The sequence below is a fragment of the Argopecten irradians genome, chromosome 1 (genome assembly GCF_041381155.1).
Source record: "Argopecten irradians isolate NY chromosome 1, Ai_NY, whole genome shotgun sequence".
NCBI lineage: Eukaryota > Metazoa > Mollusca > Bivalvia > Pectinida > Pectinidae > Argopecten > Argopecten irradians.
Window position 1 is genome coordinate 31644525 of NC_091134.1, and position 14273 is coordinate 31658797.

General features: G+C 33.1%; 2 protein-coding genes across 2 annotated transcripts; one reads left to right on the forward strand and one right to left on the reverse strand.

Annotated features, from left to right (window-relative positions):
* The first annotated feature begins 69 nt into the window (after positions 1 to 69).
* On the forward strand, positions 70 to 6953 carry LOC138324111 (PIH1 domain-containing protein 1-like). Its single transcript, XM_069269187.1, has 10 exons — positions 70 to 375; positions 1055 to 1130; positions 1314 to 1381; positions 1786 to 1903; positions 2193 to 2336; positions 2471 to 2564; positions 3557 to 3613; positions 4903 to 4990; positions 5403 to 5546; positions 6085 to 6953. Exons 1-10 carry the CDS (start codon positions 286 to 288, stop codon positions 6118 to 6120), a joined length of 915 nt encoding a protein of 304 aa, XP_069125288.1. The 5' UTR covers positions 70 to 285; the 3' UTR covers positions 6121 to 6953.
* LOC138324121 (uncharacterized protein C3orf26 homolog) lies at positions 6472 to 14264 on the reverse strand. The gene is made up of 7 exons (XM_069269198.1): positions 14074 to 14264; positions 12274 to 12413; positions 11797 to 11926; positions 10873 to 11035; positions 10523 to 10586; positions 10141 to 10228; positions 6472 to 8543 (listed from the first exon to the last, which is right to left on the reverse strand). Exons 1-7 carry the CDS (start codon positions 14153 to 14155, stop codon positions 8371 to 8373), a joined length of 840 nt encoding a protein of 279 aa, XP_069125299.1. The 5' UTR covers positions 14156 to 14264; the 3' UTR covers positions 6472 to 8370.
* Positions 14265 to 14273: the final 9 nt, after the last annotated feature.

The window sequence follows — 14273 nt, forward strand, 5'->3', positions numbered from 1 at the left end:
TTTCTCTACGAATACTTTAAATCAAACTTTTCAATGAACAAGACTATATTATTTCCGGATGTGGTTCTTTTGTTATACAGACCAACGTGCTTCCGGCTGAAATTGTAAACAGTAGGACCTAAACAACGTGAACAAACACATTCCTGATTAAATAAACAGGTGATTTAGAGAGAAGATACATGAACTAAAGAGGCATACATTTACCACAGCTATGGCGCTTTCATAACGTTTTCATTACATCGATAATATTGTGTCCTTTCATTCTTACGGCATTACTTTTAGAAAATGGATAAGCTCAATATGCTTGATCCGGATTCAGGGGCAATGGATACAGACATGACAGAAGCTATGTACAACAAACTCTTGCTTGAAGCTGTAAGTTTTCAAGAACTACTTCATATTCAAAATGATAAATATTCTTCAACAAAGTTACAAGTTTTGATTTACAAAAAAAAATGTATTTTGTTTTCTCCTTTAGCCCCCCCCCCCCATCTTCAATAAATCAACTACTGAAAATACAGACATTACTAATTATATAAACACATGCAACATTGATTTGCATAAAGACAGAAATATAAAGGCTATAGATGTTTTCAAAAATATCGTCAATGGAATGCAAATTAATATAAAATCTACCACCTATATACATTACTCTCTCCATGTGTACATGTACATGTAGCAGTCTACCTAGTCCGCTAAACCTGCCTATATTATTAGGCTTAAAAATTGCCTAATATATGTAAGGCAATTTTAAAAAAAGCCTGATAATATTGACAGGTTTAATGGACTGCAGTCTACCTTGATTAGAATGTTGCTGTTAGATTAAGTAACTATTTTTTGTAAATGAATTTATCAGACTTGAGAGTATTAATTAAGAAATAAATAGTTCATTGTGTAAATGGATACACATGAATAGTTTATGTATTTAAAATGATTTAATTCCAACAACTTTTTAGTGAAAATATAAGGGAGGTCATTTTTTTGCTGTATGAAAAAAATTGTTTGCCTTGTACATTGATTATTAATTTATGTCATGCTAAATGTACTTTGACAGGCTTCCCAACAGGGATATCCTGTGCCACCTAATGATGCAGCGAAAGAAAATGTACTTCAGGTTGTGCCTCAACCAGGTAAGTTTAAGTAACAACTTTAAAAATTGTATATACTAGGTATGTATACTTCATTTAAAAATGCTTTCATAAATTTAAATATGATTTTATTCTTCATGTCGTTGAACATGATGACATACATGGTTATGTGCAAGATGTTACAATTAATGTGGATACTGTAATCTTGAAACTATTTTTTTGCAGGATTTTGCTTAAAAACTAAGGCTGCTGATGGAAAGAAAGCATTTATCAATGTCTGCCATGCTGAAAATGTATGTTTTTGTGTACTTACTCAATTTATATCAATTTCATATTTTATTTGACATATATTCAACAAAGATTATATAACATTAACTTTTCCATCAAGTCTATCTAAAAGTGAGTAATTAGGATACTGATTCTCTTTACTAATCACTATGTCTGTCTACTGTTGATTTACAAGTATTTTTCCGAAATTGCACAAAGTAATTGTCTACAATAACATAGATACCAGTATGTATTAGACTCAAATTATTTATTAATTGAATAGCCAATAGATGTAATAAGAAGTTTGACATTATCTTTCACCTTAAAGTTTTGAAACTTTTATAAGGGTCATATATAAATTACCAATTACTGATAATCACATGCACTTTAAAATTGTATCTGAAGCTTCACTTTTAATTTTTTCAATCAGGTTCCAGCTCCTAAAGAAATGACAGATCAGGAATTGCTCAATTTGTTGGATTCTGAAGACCCTTTTGGATTCCGAATCCCAATGAGTCTTGGAGAGCCTCATGCAGAACTTGATAAAAGTAAGCTTCAAAATTAATTATCAGAATTACTTCCTCTTTCTTCTTGACTTACACTTAACAACTCCCAAACCTTCATAAGATTGGAGTTAAATATACTTACTGTATTTAAATTATGAAAAAAGACCAATACAAACAAAAGATTTCTCCTGCATACACAAATTTGAGTCAATGACGACAATGAGGTTCACCTGTGTATTAGTTTCTGACTTGTCATCTCTTATTTCTCATTCAGTTAACATAGATTCATGTATGTATTATCGATAACATACAAGCCTTCATTTCACAACAGGTGGAAATGGTTGTACAGCTTATGATGTAGTGGTAAATCCAGGATTCCTAGAAAAGATGAAGACGAGCGAAGTATTCCGGGCCTTCTTCATTTCTGTCACGATGGAAGGCATTGAGGATAAATATAACCAGACTCTCAGTCGAGGTAGGTAGTAAGGAGTATTGTAAAGGTTTGTTGATTACTTATATGTCCAAGGCTTCGAGCTGTTTGGATCTGATTTAATAACAGAGACATTATAGTCTATAAAATGATTGGTGTACTTTTGCTTTATTTTACAGAATGGGTAATTCTGAAAAACAAAAGGTTTATTGGTACTTTACCAGAACAGAGGATCAGATCCAAGTCAAAACCACTGATCACAGAAATGGACAAGTAAGTCTGTATATAAGTATGATGAGGGTGAAACTAAAGGGATGCTTATTGTAATTAAAAAGAGGATATTAAATAAAACTATATCACATAACTGACCCATCCAGCCATGACATATGGCTATGTCAAAATATTGTAAGACAAATGTAATAACACTAAGTGTATTGTGATGTCAAATGTAGTTTTGACATCATAATCTATGCATGACATTGCATGATTGCCTCAGTTAACAGAAACGTCACATCCAAGCCAGATTTCTACTGTTTTATATATTGACAAAATTAAGAGTTACTTAAATCTCTATTAATAAAACTTATGTGATAAATAGAATCTTACACTTGTGACTATGTAATATGTGTATGAAATTTATCAAACTCGTTAAATAATTTGATATGCCACATACCTTTATCAAAATCTTGTTTTAACTCTTTTGATCAATTTCATATCATAATCTGATGTGATGCATGGCCTATATCTGCTGTACATGTATCAGTAACATATTATTTTACCCAGGTTTATTTGTAGTATTAGTCAATGTCATTTGTTCACTACCTTGCCCTTAATTTATTTCTGAAATTTATGTCATAGAATTTTCTGCTTAAATATATAATGTATTGTAGTACAAACAAAAGATCTCAATGACAGGTTTTACAAACTTGTTTCTTGTTGATTTTAGCATGCATGGCCACCAGACCCTGATATTTTGATTAGAATTTTCATTGCTGAATGACTGGATTATCTCCCCTTGTTTGAAATTATAGAACAGACATTTCAAGTTATCTCACATTATACAACCAGACTTTCTTAATAATTCTTATAATTATTTAGAAATTTGTGGCTAGTATTAACGGCTAATTTGGATAAAAATATAATTACACAAGTGCGGATAATTAAAAAAAAATGGTTTATGTTTTAGCATTCTGTAAAACATCAAATAATTGTAGCTTTCACATTAAACTAGAAAATACAAAATGTTTCTATTTTCATGCTTTCAGTTCAGCACCAGCATTACCAAAAGCCCCAAAATTAGATGCAGCGGATCTCAAAGCCAGGTATAGTATCATACAAACACATGCTCTTTGATTGCATTATCAACAGTTGACAGTCATTATAGTTTTTAAAAGATGATACCTTTACTTTTCAAAAATAGATTGTATAGTATGATTTTTGTGTTGCCTGCAACGCAAGGGCGACACTTATAGTGTAGGTATCACTATGTCGGTGTCGTCTGCGTCCAGGAAATGGTTTCCGTGCGATAACTTAAGTATTTATTGTCCGATTTCAACCAAATTTGGTATATAGCATTATATGAATGAGATCTCCGATGAGTTCGATAATAGTCAAAATCCGTCAATATTTGCAAGGGTTACGGGACTTTGATATTGTCAAAACAGATAAATCCGTGGTTTCCGCTCGATAACTTAAATATTTATCGTTCAATTTCAATCAAACTTTATAAATTGTTTTATAGCAATGAGATCTGGGATGAGTTCAATAATGGTCAAAATATGTCAATATTAGCAAGAGTTACAGGACTTTAAAATCCTCAAAACAGAAAAATCCATGGTTTCCACTCGATAACTAAAATATTTATCGTCCAATTTCATTCAAATTTTATGAAATGTTTTATATCAATAAGATCTCGATGGGTTTGACAATGGTCAAAATCCATCGATATTTGCAAGAGTTATGGGACTTTAAAATCGTCAAAGCTGATAAATCCATGGTTTCCGCTCGATAGCTTTAGTATTTATTGTCTGATTTCGACCAAATTTGGTATGTTGCTTTATATCAATGAGATCTTAGATGGGTTCGATAGTTCTCAAAATCGGTCAATATTTGCAGGAGTTACGGGACTTTAAAATCGTTGAAACATGGTTCTCGCTTGACAACTTTAGTTTTTATTGTCCGATTTAAACAAAATTTGGTATGTTGCTTTATATCACTGAGATCTAAGATGGGTTCGATACTTCTCAAAATCCATCAATATTTGCAAGAGTTACGGGACTTGATAACTTCACCTAATTATGAACAATATTTACAATTGTAAATAACTATTTTTTGTGATGCTGTGCAGGCGACACATCCACTTCCGTGGAATTCTTTTTAAAATAAACTATGTCACAAATATTACAATGAATTGTACAGTAAAACACAGATAAAATGAACCTCTGAGGACCAACAAATTCATTTTTTATAAGCATAATTAGTTATATGCATATTGCAGATACCTTACTTTTTTATAACCATGAATCTGTTGTAAGCATGTTTTACTGTACATAACAAAATCAGAATTCACTTTTATTACCATAAATAATTGTCACATCAATTTTTTTTGTAGGGGTCAGACACCGGAGTACAGAATAGTTCAGGATCCTGCTGAGGGACATCCAGAATATCTGGTCGCAGAAATCGATCTACCTAAAGTCGTAAGTTTCACATTTTGTAAAGGTTACATTTTTAATGCTAGATTGTCAACTGTACAGGATGATCTTTAGGTTGCATGATAATTATTTACTAATTGTACAAGTCATTTCTCTTTAAGCATGTAATCTGTCTTTTTTGCATGGTACAGTTGAGATAAAGGTATTGATTTTTGACTCATTAGTTAGTGTGAAAAAATTGTTTGGTTATCTCTGAAAAAATATAACATTGCCCTTACAAAACACATTCAAAATCTAAACTGCAAGAGCTAGCAGATAGTTAAGTTGTGATATGTAGGAAAACTGAACATAAGCGTAGTAGTAGCAGCGTAAGTGTGAACTAAATGATTTATCTACTTAAAATATGATGCTATAATTTGATGATTACATTGTAAATGCTATTTTGTGATTTCCACAGAAAACGGTGAACAGTGTGACACTAGACATAGGCGAAGACCGCATTCTTCTGGAGACAAGATCCAACGTGTACTACCTAGATATATATCTGCCATTCTATCTCCTACAGGACGAGTGTGGAGCTCAGTTCAACAGGAAAACAAGGGTAAGATAGACACAGAATCTGTTGTAGAATTGTGCAATAGATTCTACAGGACAAAAGTGGGGCTAACTTCAACTGGAAAACTAGGGCAAGATAGACGTAGAATCTTCTGTAGAGTATTGATTCAACAAGAAAACTAAGATAAGCTATACATATGGCTGGTTATTTTTCTTATGTCCTTTTATCAGCCAAGGTAATTTTAATAAGGATGTACCTAGTTTAATTAGGAGGTTGAGATAAGCTGACACACAGAAAAACCACCAACCTACCCTTGAGTACAAGAATTGTCACTACTGGGCAACTGGCCCACTTATGATTTAAACTCAAAACCCAGAGGTGGTGGGCTATAATGGTAATTTGTAACACTTTAACTACTCGGTCACCGCAGCCCCTACTCTTTTAGAGTATATAATTATGTAAAACAGCATACATTATTAAATTCAATCATTTAGAAAGGTATAAAAAAAAACCATGAAGTACATTGTTTCAATATGTACATGATTTATATATATATAGCTAAATATGATAATTTTTTTTCCAGATTCTTACAATTACAATGCCAGTTCAGCCATCATGACAGCGGACATTATGAAAAGATTTACTGTGATAATTTGTTTCTCAAAACCACTTACTTATCACATCAACAAAACTTATTGGAGATTCAATGTGTTGTGAATTATTAGGATCTACATTATTGAACAGCGTCACCAAAACAACAGGATATTTCTCATGGCATATGGACGTTTTGCCTATGTCACCATCACTAAAACTAATCAACATTTCATGTCATGTGGATTATGGGTTTGTCAGTATCATTGACTGATAGTATCGAGAAAACTGATTCAGATTGAATTCAATATGTTTTGTTAACATACATGTCTGTCTTCATTATAAACTATCAACTTAAAGTGAAAATCTGACAATGATGTAAAGTATAACAACCATTTTATTTATTTTTCAACAATTACTAATTTAAACAAGTTGTGTTATACATTTGTATGTCTAATTGGTGACTCAAACCCCTGTGGCCAATACATGGACACTTGTACAATATCACTGAGTCCATGTGTTTTGAAGCCATTAAGAGAATCAGTGTCATATATATATGGAGTCAGCAAAAAGAATGCAACTTAAAGTGTGTACATGTGACAGGTATATATACCAAGTAAATAATTAAATTTTCTCTTTTGATAGCATAATTAGCAGATTCTGTATCTACATGTTTCATTTTAATGATCAAAAGTTTACATTTGTAAATATATATAATGCCATTATAGGAATATTATCTGATATTCTTAAAATGGAAAGTAAGCTTAACTACATGTACATGTTTACCAAGATAGTCTTGTTAAAAAATTTCCACAAACATTTGAAGTTTATTTTTCTAAATAAAACAATAAGGAAGCTTTCTGAATGTCTTCAGACTTTTTTTTCTTCTGGCACAAAAAAGAAAATGCTACTGGTGATTACAATTGATCAAAATGACCTGCAGCATACATTCAAATAATAAATATACTAGCTGCAATATTGTAGCTCAAAAGACTTTTAGACAGATAATGATGTCGTCTTTAGAGCTACAATTGGTGCCCATTACTGCTAATGGAGCAAAGTAATGATTATGCAAACCAATATTAAATCGTTTGCATGCATTTTATCTTACTTGTTTTATATCGCTTACCTACTAGGCATTAAAACTGAACCGTATAAAAAATCAAATTCTCAGCAAACATTATTTTTTTTACATATACATATGAAGGCTGTTTTGAAGAAAATTTATACGGCAAGTCTACAAATTATGAATTTGACATCTTGTGGGCGGTACGGTAGATTTTAAGAATGGTAGTTATGTTTGTTTTGGACAAAAATATTAATTAAATGCTTGTATACGCATAAAACAATTGGAAACCTACAAAAGAGAAAGGTATAGTAGGCCGGGTACGTATATTCGTTCTATAAATATACTAGTAATTGCTCCTTTTTAAAAAACGAATTAAGAAAACAACAGATGTATGTACTAGGATTGGAGCAAGTTATGTTGATGTAAATATATTTACATCTTTATATGAAAAGACATTGTGTACATCATATATTATTCAATGCAGACTAGTGATGATACATAGCAAAATCAGTTAATTTTCTACACGTAAAAATATAGTCTATTTTAAAACTGAGTACTCAAATGAATTTTCTGATGAAAAATAATTCAACATATTACTATCTTTAAATGTTGTAGAATGAATAGATAGGATATTAATCTGCAGACTAGGAGTGACCTCGTTAACAAACGGATACCTCATGTTATAAACAAACTTTCTTCAGCAGCCATTTTGAAATTACATCAAGTCCATAGAAGTTAAGTTTCGTGGAACTCAAAACGTCTAAAAAATTTACCTTTCAATGTAAAATAAGAAATTATCTATTTGTGCGGATAAACTTTTGTAAAATCACCTTGATAGTAAAATTCTAGAATAAATTGCACTTGAAAGAAAGTTGGTTTAATGTACATGCATGTCTCCTCATTAAAATCTGACTGATGAATGATATGATGGGTTTACATTTTATATGTAAATACTCCTAAGTAGATGTACTTTTTATCTTCACTTTTGTCATAAGACTCTTTACATGTCAATAGTAACAATATAACTTGCATTGTCATTGCATGATGCATCTTAGAGGATGTTTCAATATGCAATCTTTTACGATTCCATTTCATGTCCCTTAATTACTTCAATGCTTTGTCATAAAAAGCCAATCCTACAGGAATATTTAGACAAAAGGCCCCTTCACTCCAGATCTGAGGATCTGGTATTCTTGATGATCTGCTCTGTCATAACATGCCAATCTTACATGAATGTTTCGATATATGTGGTATCATATAGTCCTTCATAAATTCCATAAGATGTCCACGGATCTCCGGGATATCCACCATCCGCTTGGATTTTACGTCACGCCAGTTCCAGTCTAACACAACAGCGACAACATTATCCAGGTGTAAGGCACCTATAAGGAAAACCAAGAGGAAATAAGACTGGTACTGATCTTGATTGGATTGTTTAATAATATCATTTTTAACAAGAGACCCAGAGGGCCTGTATCGCTCACCTGGTTTGTAATGCCAAGTAATGTTCTAAATACAGGTTCATTGTTTCTTTTCTGAAGGAATTCGAAATATTTACTTCTAAAGGGGGGGGAGGGGTCAGAGCCAAAATTTATACAAGTTCTGTTCCCCTTCCCCCATGTTTGTGGCCAAATTTGGTTACAATCCATGCAGAACTCTAGGATAAGTAGCGGTTTATAGGATTTACCTCTATTTCCCCTATTTGGCCCCACCCCTCCTGCCCCCGGGGGTCAGAGCCAAACTTTATACAAGTTCTGTTTACCTTCCCCAATGGATGTTTGTGGCCAAATTTGGGTCAGAGCCAAAATTGTTACAAGTTCTGTTCCCCTTCCCCCAAGGATGTTTGTGGCTAAATTTGGTTACAATCCATGCAGAACTCTAGGACAAGTACCAATTTATAGGATTTACCTTTATTTCCCCTATTTGGCCCCACCCCTCTTGCCCCCGGGGGTCAGAGCCAAACTTTATAAATGTTCTGTTCCCCTTCCCCCAAGGATGTTTGTTGGCCACAATCCATGCAGAACTCTAGGACAAGTAGCGATTTGTAGGATTTTCCTCTATTTCCCCTATTGGGCCCCGCCCATCCTGCCCCCTGGGGGTCAGAGCCAAACTTTATACAAGTTCTGTTCCCCTTCCCACAAGGATGTTTGTGGCTAAATTTGGTTACAATCCATGCAGAACTCATGGACAAGTAGCGATTTATAGGATTTACCTTTATTTCCCCTATAGGGCCCCGCCCCTTCTGCCCCCGGAGGGTCAGAGCCAAACTTTATACATGTTCTGTTCCCCTTCCCCCGAGGATGTTTGTGGCCAAATTCGGTTACAATCCATACAGAACTCTAGGACAAGTAGCGATTTATAGGATTTACCTCTATTTCCCCTATTGGGCCCCGCTCTCCTGCGCCCCGGGGGGTCAGAATCAAACTTTATACAAGTTCTGTTCCCATTCCCCCAAGGATGTTTGTGGCCAAATTTGGTTACAATCAATGCAGAACTCTAGGACAAGTAGCGATTTATAGGATTTACCTCTATTTCCTCTATTGGGCCCCGCCCCTCCTGCCCCCGGGGTGTCAGGCCAAGTTCTATTCCCCTTCCCCCATGGATGTTTTTGGCCAAATTTGGTTACAATCCATGCAGAACTCTATGACTAGTAGCGATTTAAAGGAAATGTTGACGGACGGACGACGGACGCTGCGCCATGACATAAGCTCACCGGCCTTCAGGCCAGGTGAGCTAAAAATGTTATAGAGAATGGCTCAATCCAAACAGATTCACTTTACATTATGTCTCCTTGTAGAGTTATCTACCTTTATGTCAGAAACTATTAAAGTTGATAATAATAAAAAAATGTTTTCCATCAAGACATTGTATGTTAATATCGGTATGTACTCTCAGTTTTGCCAGAAATCCACATACACTGATAGCATTTACCCAAACAGATTTTGACCTTATTTAACCTATTTAACCAGAGTTATTTACCTGATTTAACAAGAGTATGTAGTCTATTTGGTGTCCCCAGGCCAATGTGACACACCTTTTTTGCCAGAAATTTCTGCTGCTCCTCGAGCTGTAATGAAAAGATTCATCATTTTCCATTAAGATCACTTTGGCCATAAGCTCCAAACATCTAACCTTATGGACTTGTACTGTAAGTACCAGACTTTCTATCATATTAAAGTTCAGTTTAAAATCGGTTAATACAATATGTGAAAATTGAGTTTAAAATGTGTTTCAATATCACTTTTTCTAGAAAAACTTCATTAAAATATAGCTGAACACATGATTGTGCATACGCTGAACACGTGATTTATTAAGTGATGACTTAATATTAGCAGAAAGCAACATTTTTTTTGTTTGTTACCTTAAAGTGCTTCGCAAACAATTTAGCAATCTTGCAATCACTGCTTTTGAAATCCAATATTTCCCTGAAAAATAAAGAAGATAAAAAACATATTGGTACAGCTATACTGAGGCATTCCTTTTTTTTTCTGAGAACAAGCTAATAAGCTATGCATGAAAGTCACACATTTCAAATAATTACAACTTTAATACAAGGCATTAAAGAATTAGAAAAAAAATCCATTACAAGTTTTGAGTTTAGTATTCTTCTTTAAAATTGCATTCACACCAAAGGATCAAGGGTTTATATTTCATTAAAGTAAACTAATTGTAAAATTTTAGGTGCACATTATCAATACAGATCCAGATTACCTGTTGAGCTGCACACTGCGGATAGCAGAGGCCGATATCAGTAATACTAGTGGAGATCCTGGCTTCAACTCTGTCTTCAACATCTTCTTCCACTTCGGAAGGATGGTACGTAAATATGACACATAGGTATGATCTTTGTCTGAACTCACAAAAAAGTTCCTGTCTAATAAAACATAATAATGTCCAATGATATATATTCAGTTCATTAATTTTTCATTTATAATCAAATACATTTGAAAAATATATTCTTTTATGGCCTTCTTGTATTTCAATTGGACCAACATCTGACATTGATCAGTAAGCACCACGCTAAGTTCCAGCTTTTTGATACAAATCTTACAATAATTTCCCTATTCTGACAAGACTATTCTCATAGTTAACTTTTAATATCATTTTTGACTTCAGATTGAACAAAAAAAACTAAAGATGATAATGGTGGTAATACCAATCTGTGTATAAATCATAAATACACATATTTATTATAACTTTGATACCAATTTTCAAATAAATAAATAATATCACATTTGTTACAGTTATTGGACGAAAACGTCCAATGTAATTAAAATTTGATGTTTATTATCTACTGTTTAAACTATGCTCACAATAAATACAAAATTTTAATATTGATTGGGGAATGTCAGAATATAACAAAATGTTGTTAGTTGATCAAGGGGACATAACCCTGTCAAATATAAAGTCTAAACTGAGTTTGCTGAGCAATAATGTCAAGGTATCATTGATAACCTTATGGCTCAACCAAATTCAATTCCTTATTACCAAGTTTGAATATATAGGTGAATATTTGTTGCGTTCATTGCTTACAGATACAGCATGACAGAAAGGTAACCTAAATTAATATAATAATACATTTCGGTGAAACCCGCGCTACATATTTTGACATATAAATATGAAGATAACCTATACCTGTATCCAGTTGAATATTATCCCATTCTACAGTAGACAGCTTGTCCTTGTAGTGCTTTGTAATAACCTGGACCAAATCCTCAGCTGTCCCTGACTTACATCCCTTGGCCTTTAGCTCTACAGTTATAGTCTGAAAAATTCAAGTTAAAAGCAAATATTTATGAAGTAAAATTATTTCATGTCTTGTCTTTTTTGAAATTAGTAAATAGAAAATTCAACAAAAATGTCTGGATGAAAAGATTACTTGGTTTAATCTTTTCAAAATAACAAAATAAAGTAGAATTCACACGATCCCAATGATTAGATCTGACTGTTAAGCAGGGTCTGATTAATTCTAATTGATAACTTTAAAGGTTCATATTTTCAAGGGAATTTACTGCAGAAATCATTTACTTGAATAGTAAAACTTTTTTACAATTACTTTACAAAAAAATTAACATTATAAATATACTGCACATGTCATTATTACATACTTACATTTCTTTTACGCTTGGCTTTCTGCTTTTTATCCTTATTTTCATGTGATTGACACTCGTCAGTCTCCTTGTTTTCTTCATAATCATCATCATCATCATTATCAATGGCATCAGCCTTTCGCTTTACTGGTTCATTATTTCCTGTTGAAAGAATTAAAAATGACAATTTATATCTACATATAATTGCCCAAATTACTTAAAATTGTCCTTGTAATTTCACTTTGATGTTCTATGATACACTCTAATACAGGTATTGGAGTGTATTGATTGTAGAGTAGTGAAGTGTAATTACAAGTCTATAGTTAAATTGTATACTTACATGTAATGTACTTGCCTGTCATCAAGGACTTTAGATCCTTGTCTGTCATATAGAAACTGGTCTGTATACATCAATATATTGGACCTCTTATCACAAATTACATTTATTGAGTTTGATGAAAAAGAAACTTGAAATTTTGATATCAAGTTATATGGCTACTGGGATGTCATGCAATGCTATTTATAGTTAAATGAAATTTTAGCTGTGTTTTGTTTGATTTACTAGGCCTAGTTTGGGACTTTTAAATAAAAGTTATGACTCTTTTTTGATAAAAATATTTGAACAACTTTATAAGTTTTCATTTCATAGAATTCTGCATTTGGGTAACTAAATGTGTTGGTGACATGATACAACATATAAACTGGCGCTCTCAAGAACACCATGCGACTAACCATGCTTCATAAAATAACACATAATAAAATAAACATTAGAAAAGATTTACTCATTCCTCCAGTAAGCAACACAAGACATGCACATCTGTACACATATCAGACTGCCTCATGTAGAACACAAACACGTAAATATTCATTTTTTCCTAGAACCATAACAGATTGGAATTCCTTACAACCACAAATTCTCTCAAACCCTTCAACTACAGCATTCAACAGGTTGGGGACACCCCTGTATATGCAGGATAGTCCTGCATTTCAGTAATAGTCCTGTATTTGAGGGATAATTTGTTTACGCAAATGCAGGATTCTGTGAAATGAAAATGGCTAAAGTTATTTTAAAAATTTGTATCAAAAAAGGGTGTCATAAATTTCAGATAGCCGTATAACTGATAGAAGACTTTACGTTTTTGTGCATGAACTATTAAATTCTATTATCTCACTTTGTAATAAAGTGACAATATATGTGCTCTCCATAGACTACAGTTTATAACCATCAGGGAAATTTAGTGCAAATGTCATGGTTGATTGACTTTTACCTGTGTTCTATTTTAGCCCCATAGTAAGCAATAGAGGTGATTTTGTTTGTGACTTTTACAAACATTTATATAATGAAAATTGTTCCAATTTGAGGAATAATGTGGAAAATTGTATTAGTGATGATGCCATGTAAAAATTATGACGCCCTTTTTTGATAGCAATGTTTAAAACAACTATTTCAGTTTTCATTTCACAGAATCCTGCATTTGTGTAACAAAATTATCCCTCAAATACAAGACTGTTACTCAAATGCAGGACTATCCTGCATATACGGGAGTGTCCCCAACCTGTTCAAATCAGCAATCCTTTCTGCCTATTAATTTTTTTTAACACTCACTCCAATTGACATAAACTTCAGCTTGATGAAGGTGGTCAGTGCAATATAGATATAGAAATGATTACTCAAATGGGTAAATATAAAGTTCTGATACTCAAGACTGAACTTTATATGCGCCTAACTTGATTATGATTAGCAAGTACCAGCACTAATTAACTAGTTAGACGTATAAGTAGACATGCTTTATCAAGATCGTGCAACGTTAAAACGCGGTACCTGACGCCTCACTCTCAGAATCAGAGGTTTCAACTCCATGTTCTCCACTATTCCACCATTCGTCATCTAGATCGTCTGCCATGAGGACAAAAAAATAAGTTAAACTAACGTAGACTGTAGTGGTGCGCACATGGCAGAAATAAACATCATCAATGTGAATATGATGCTAAGGTGCCTCGTCTTCGTTTATATGAAATATA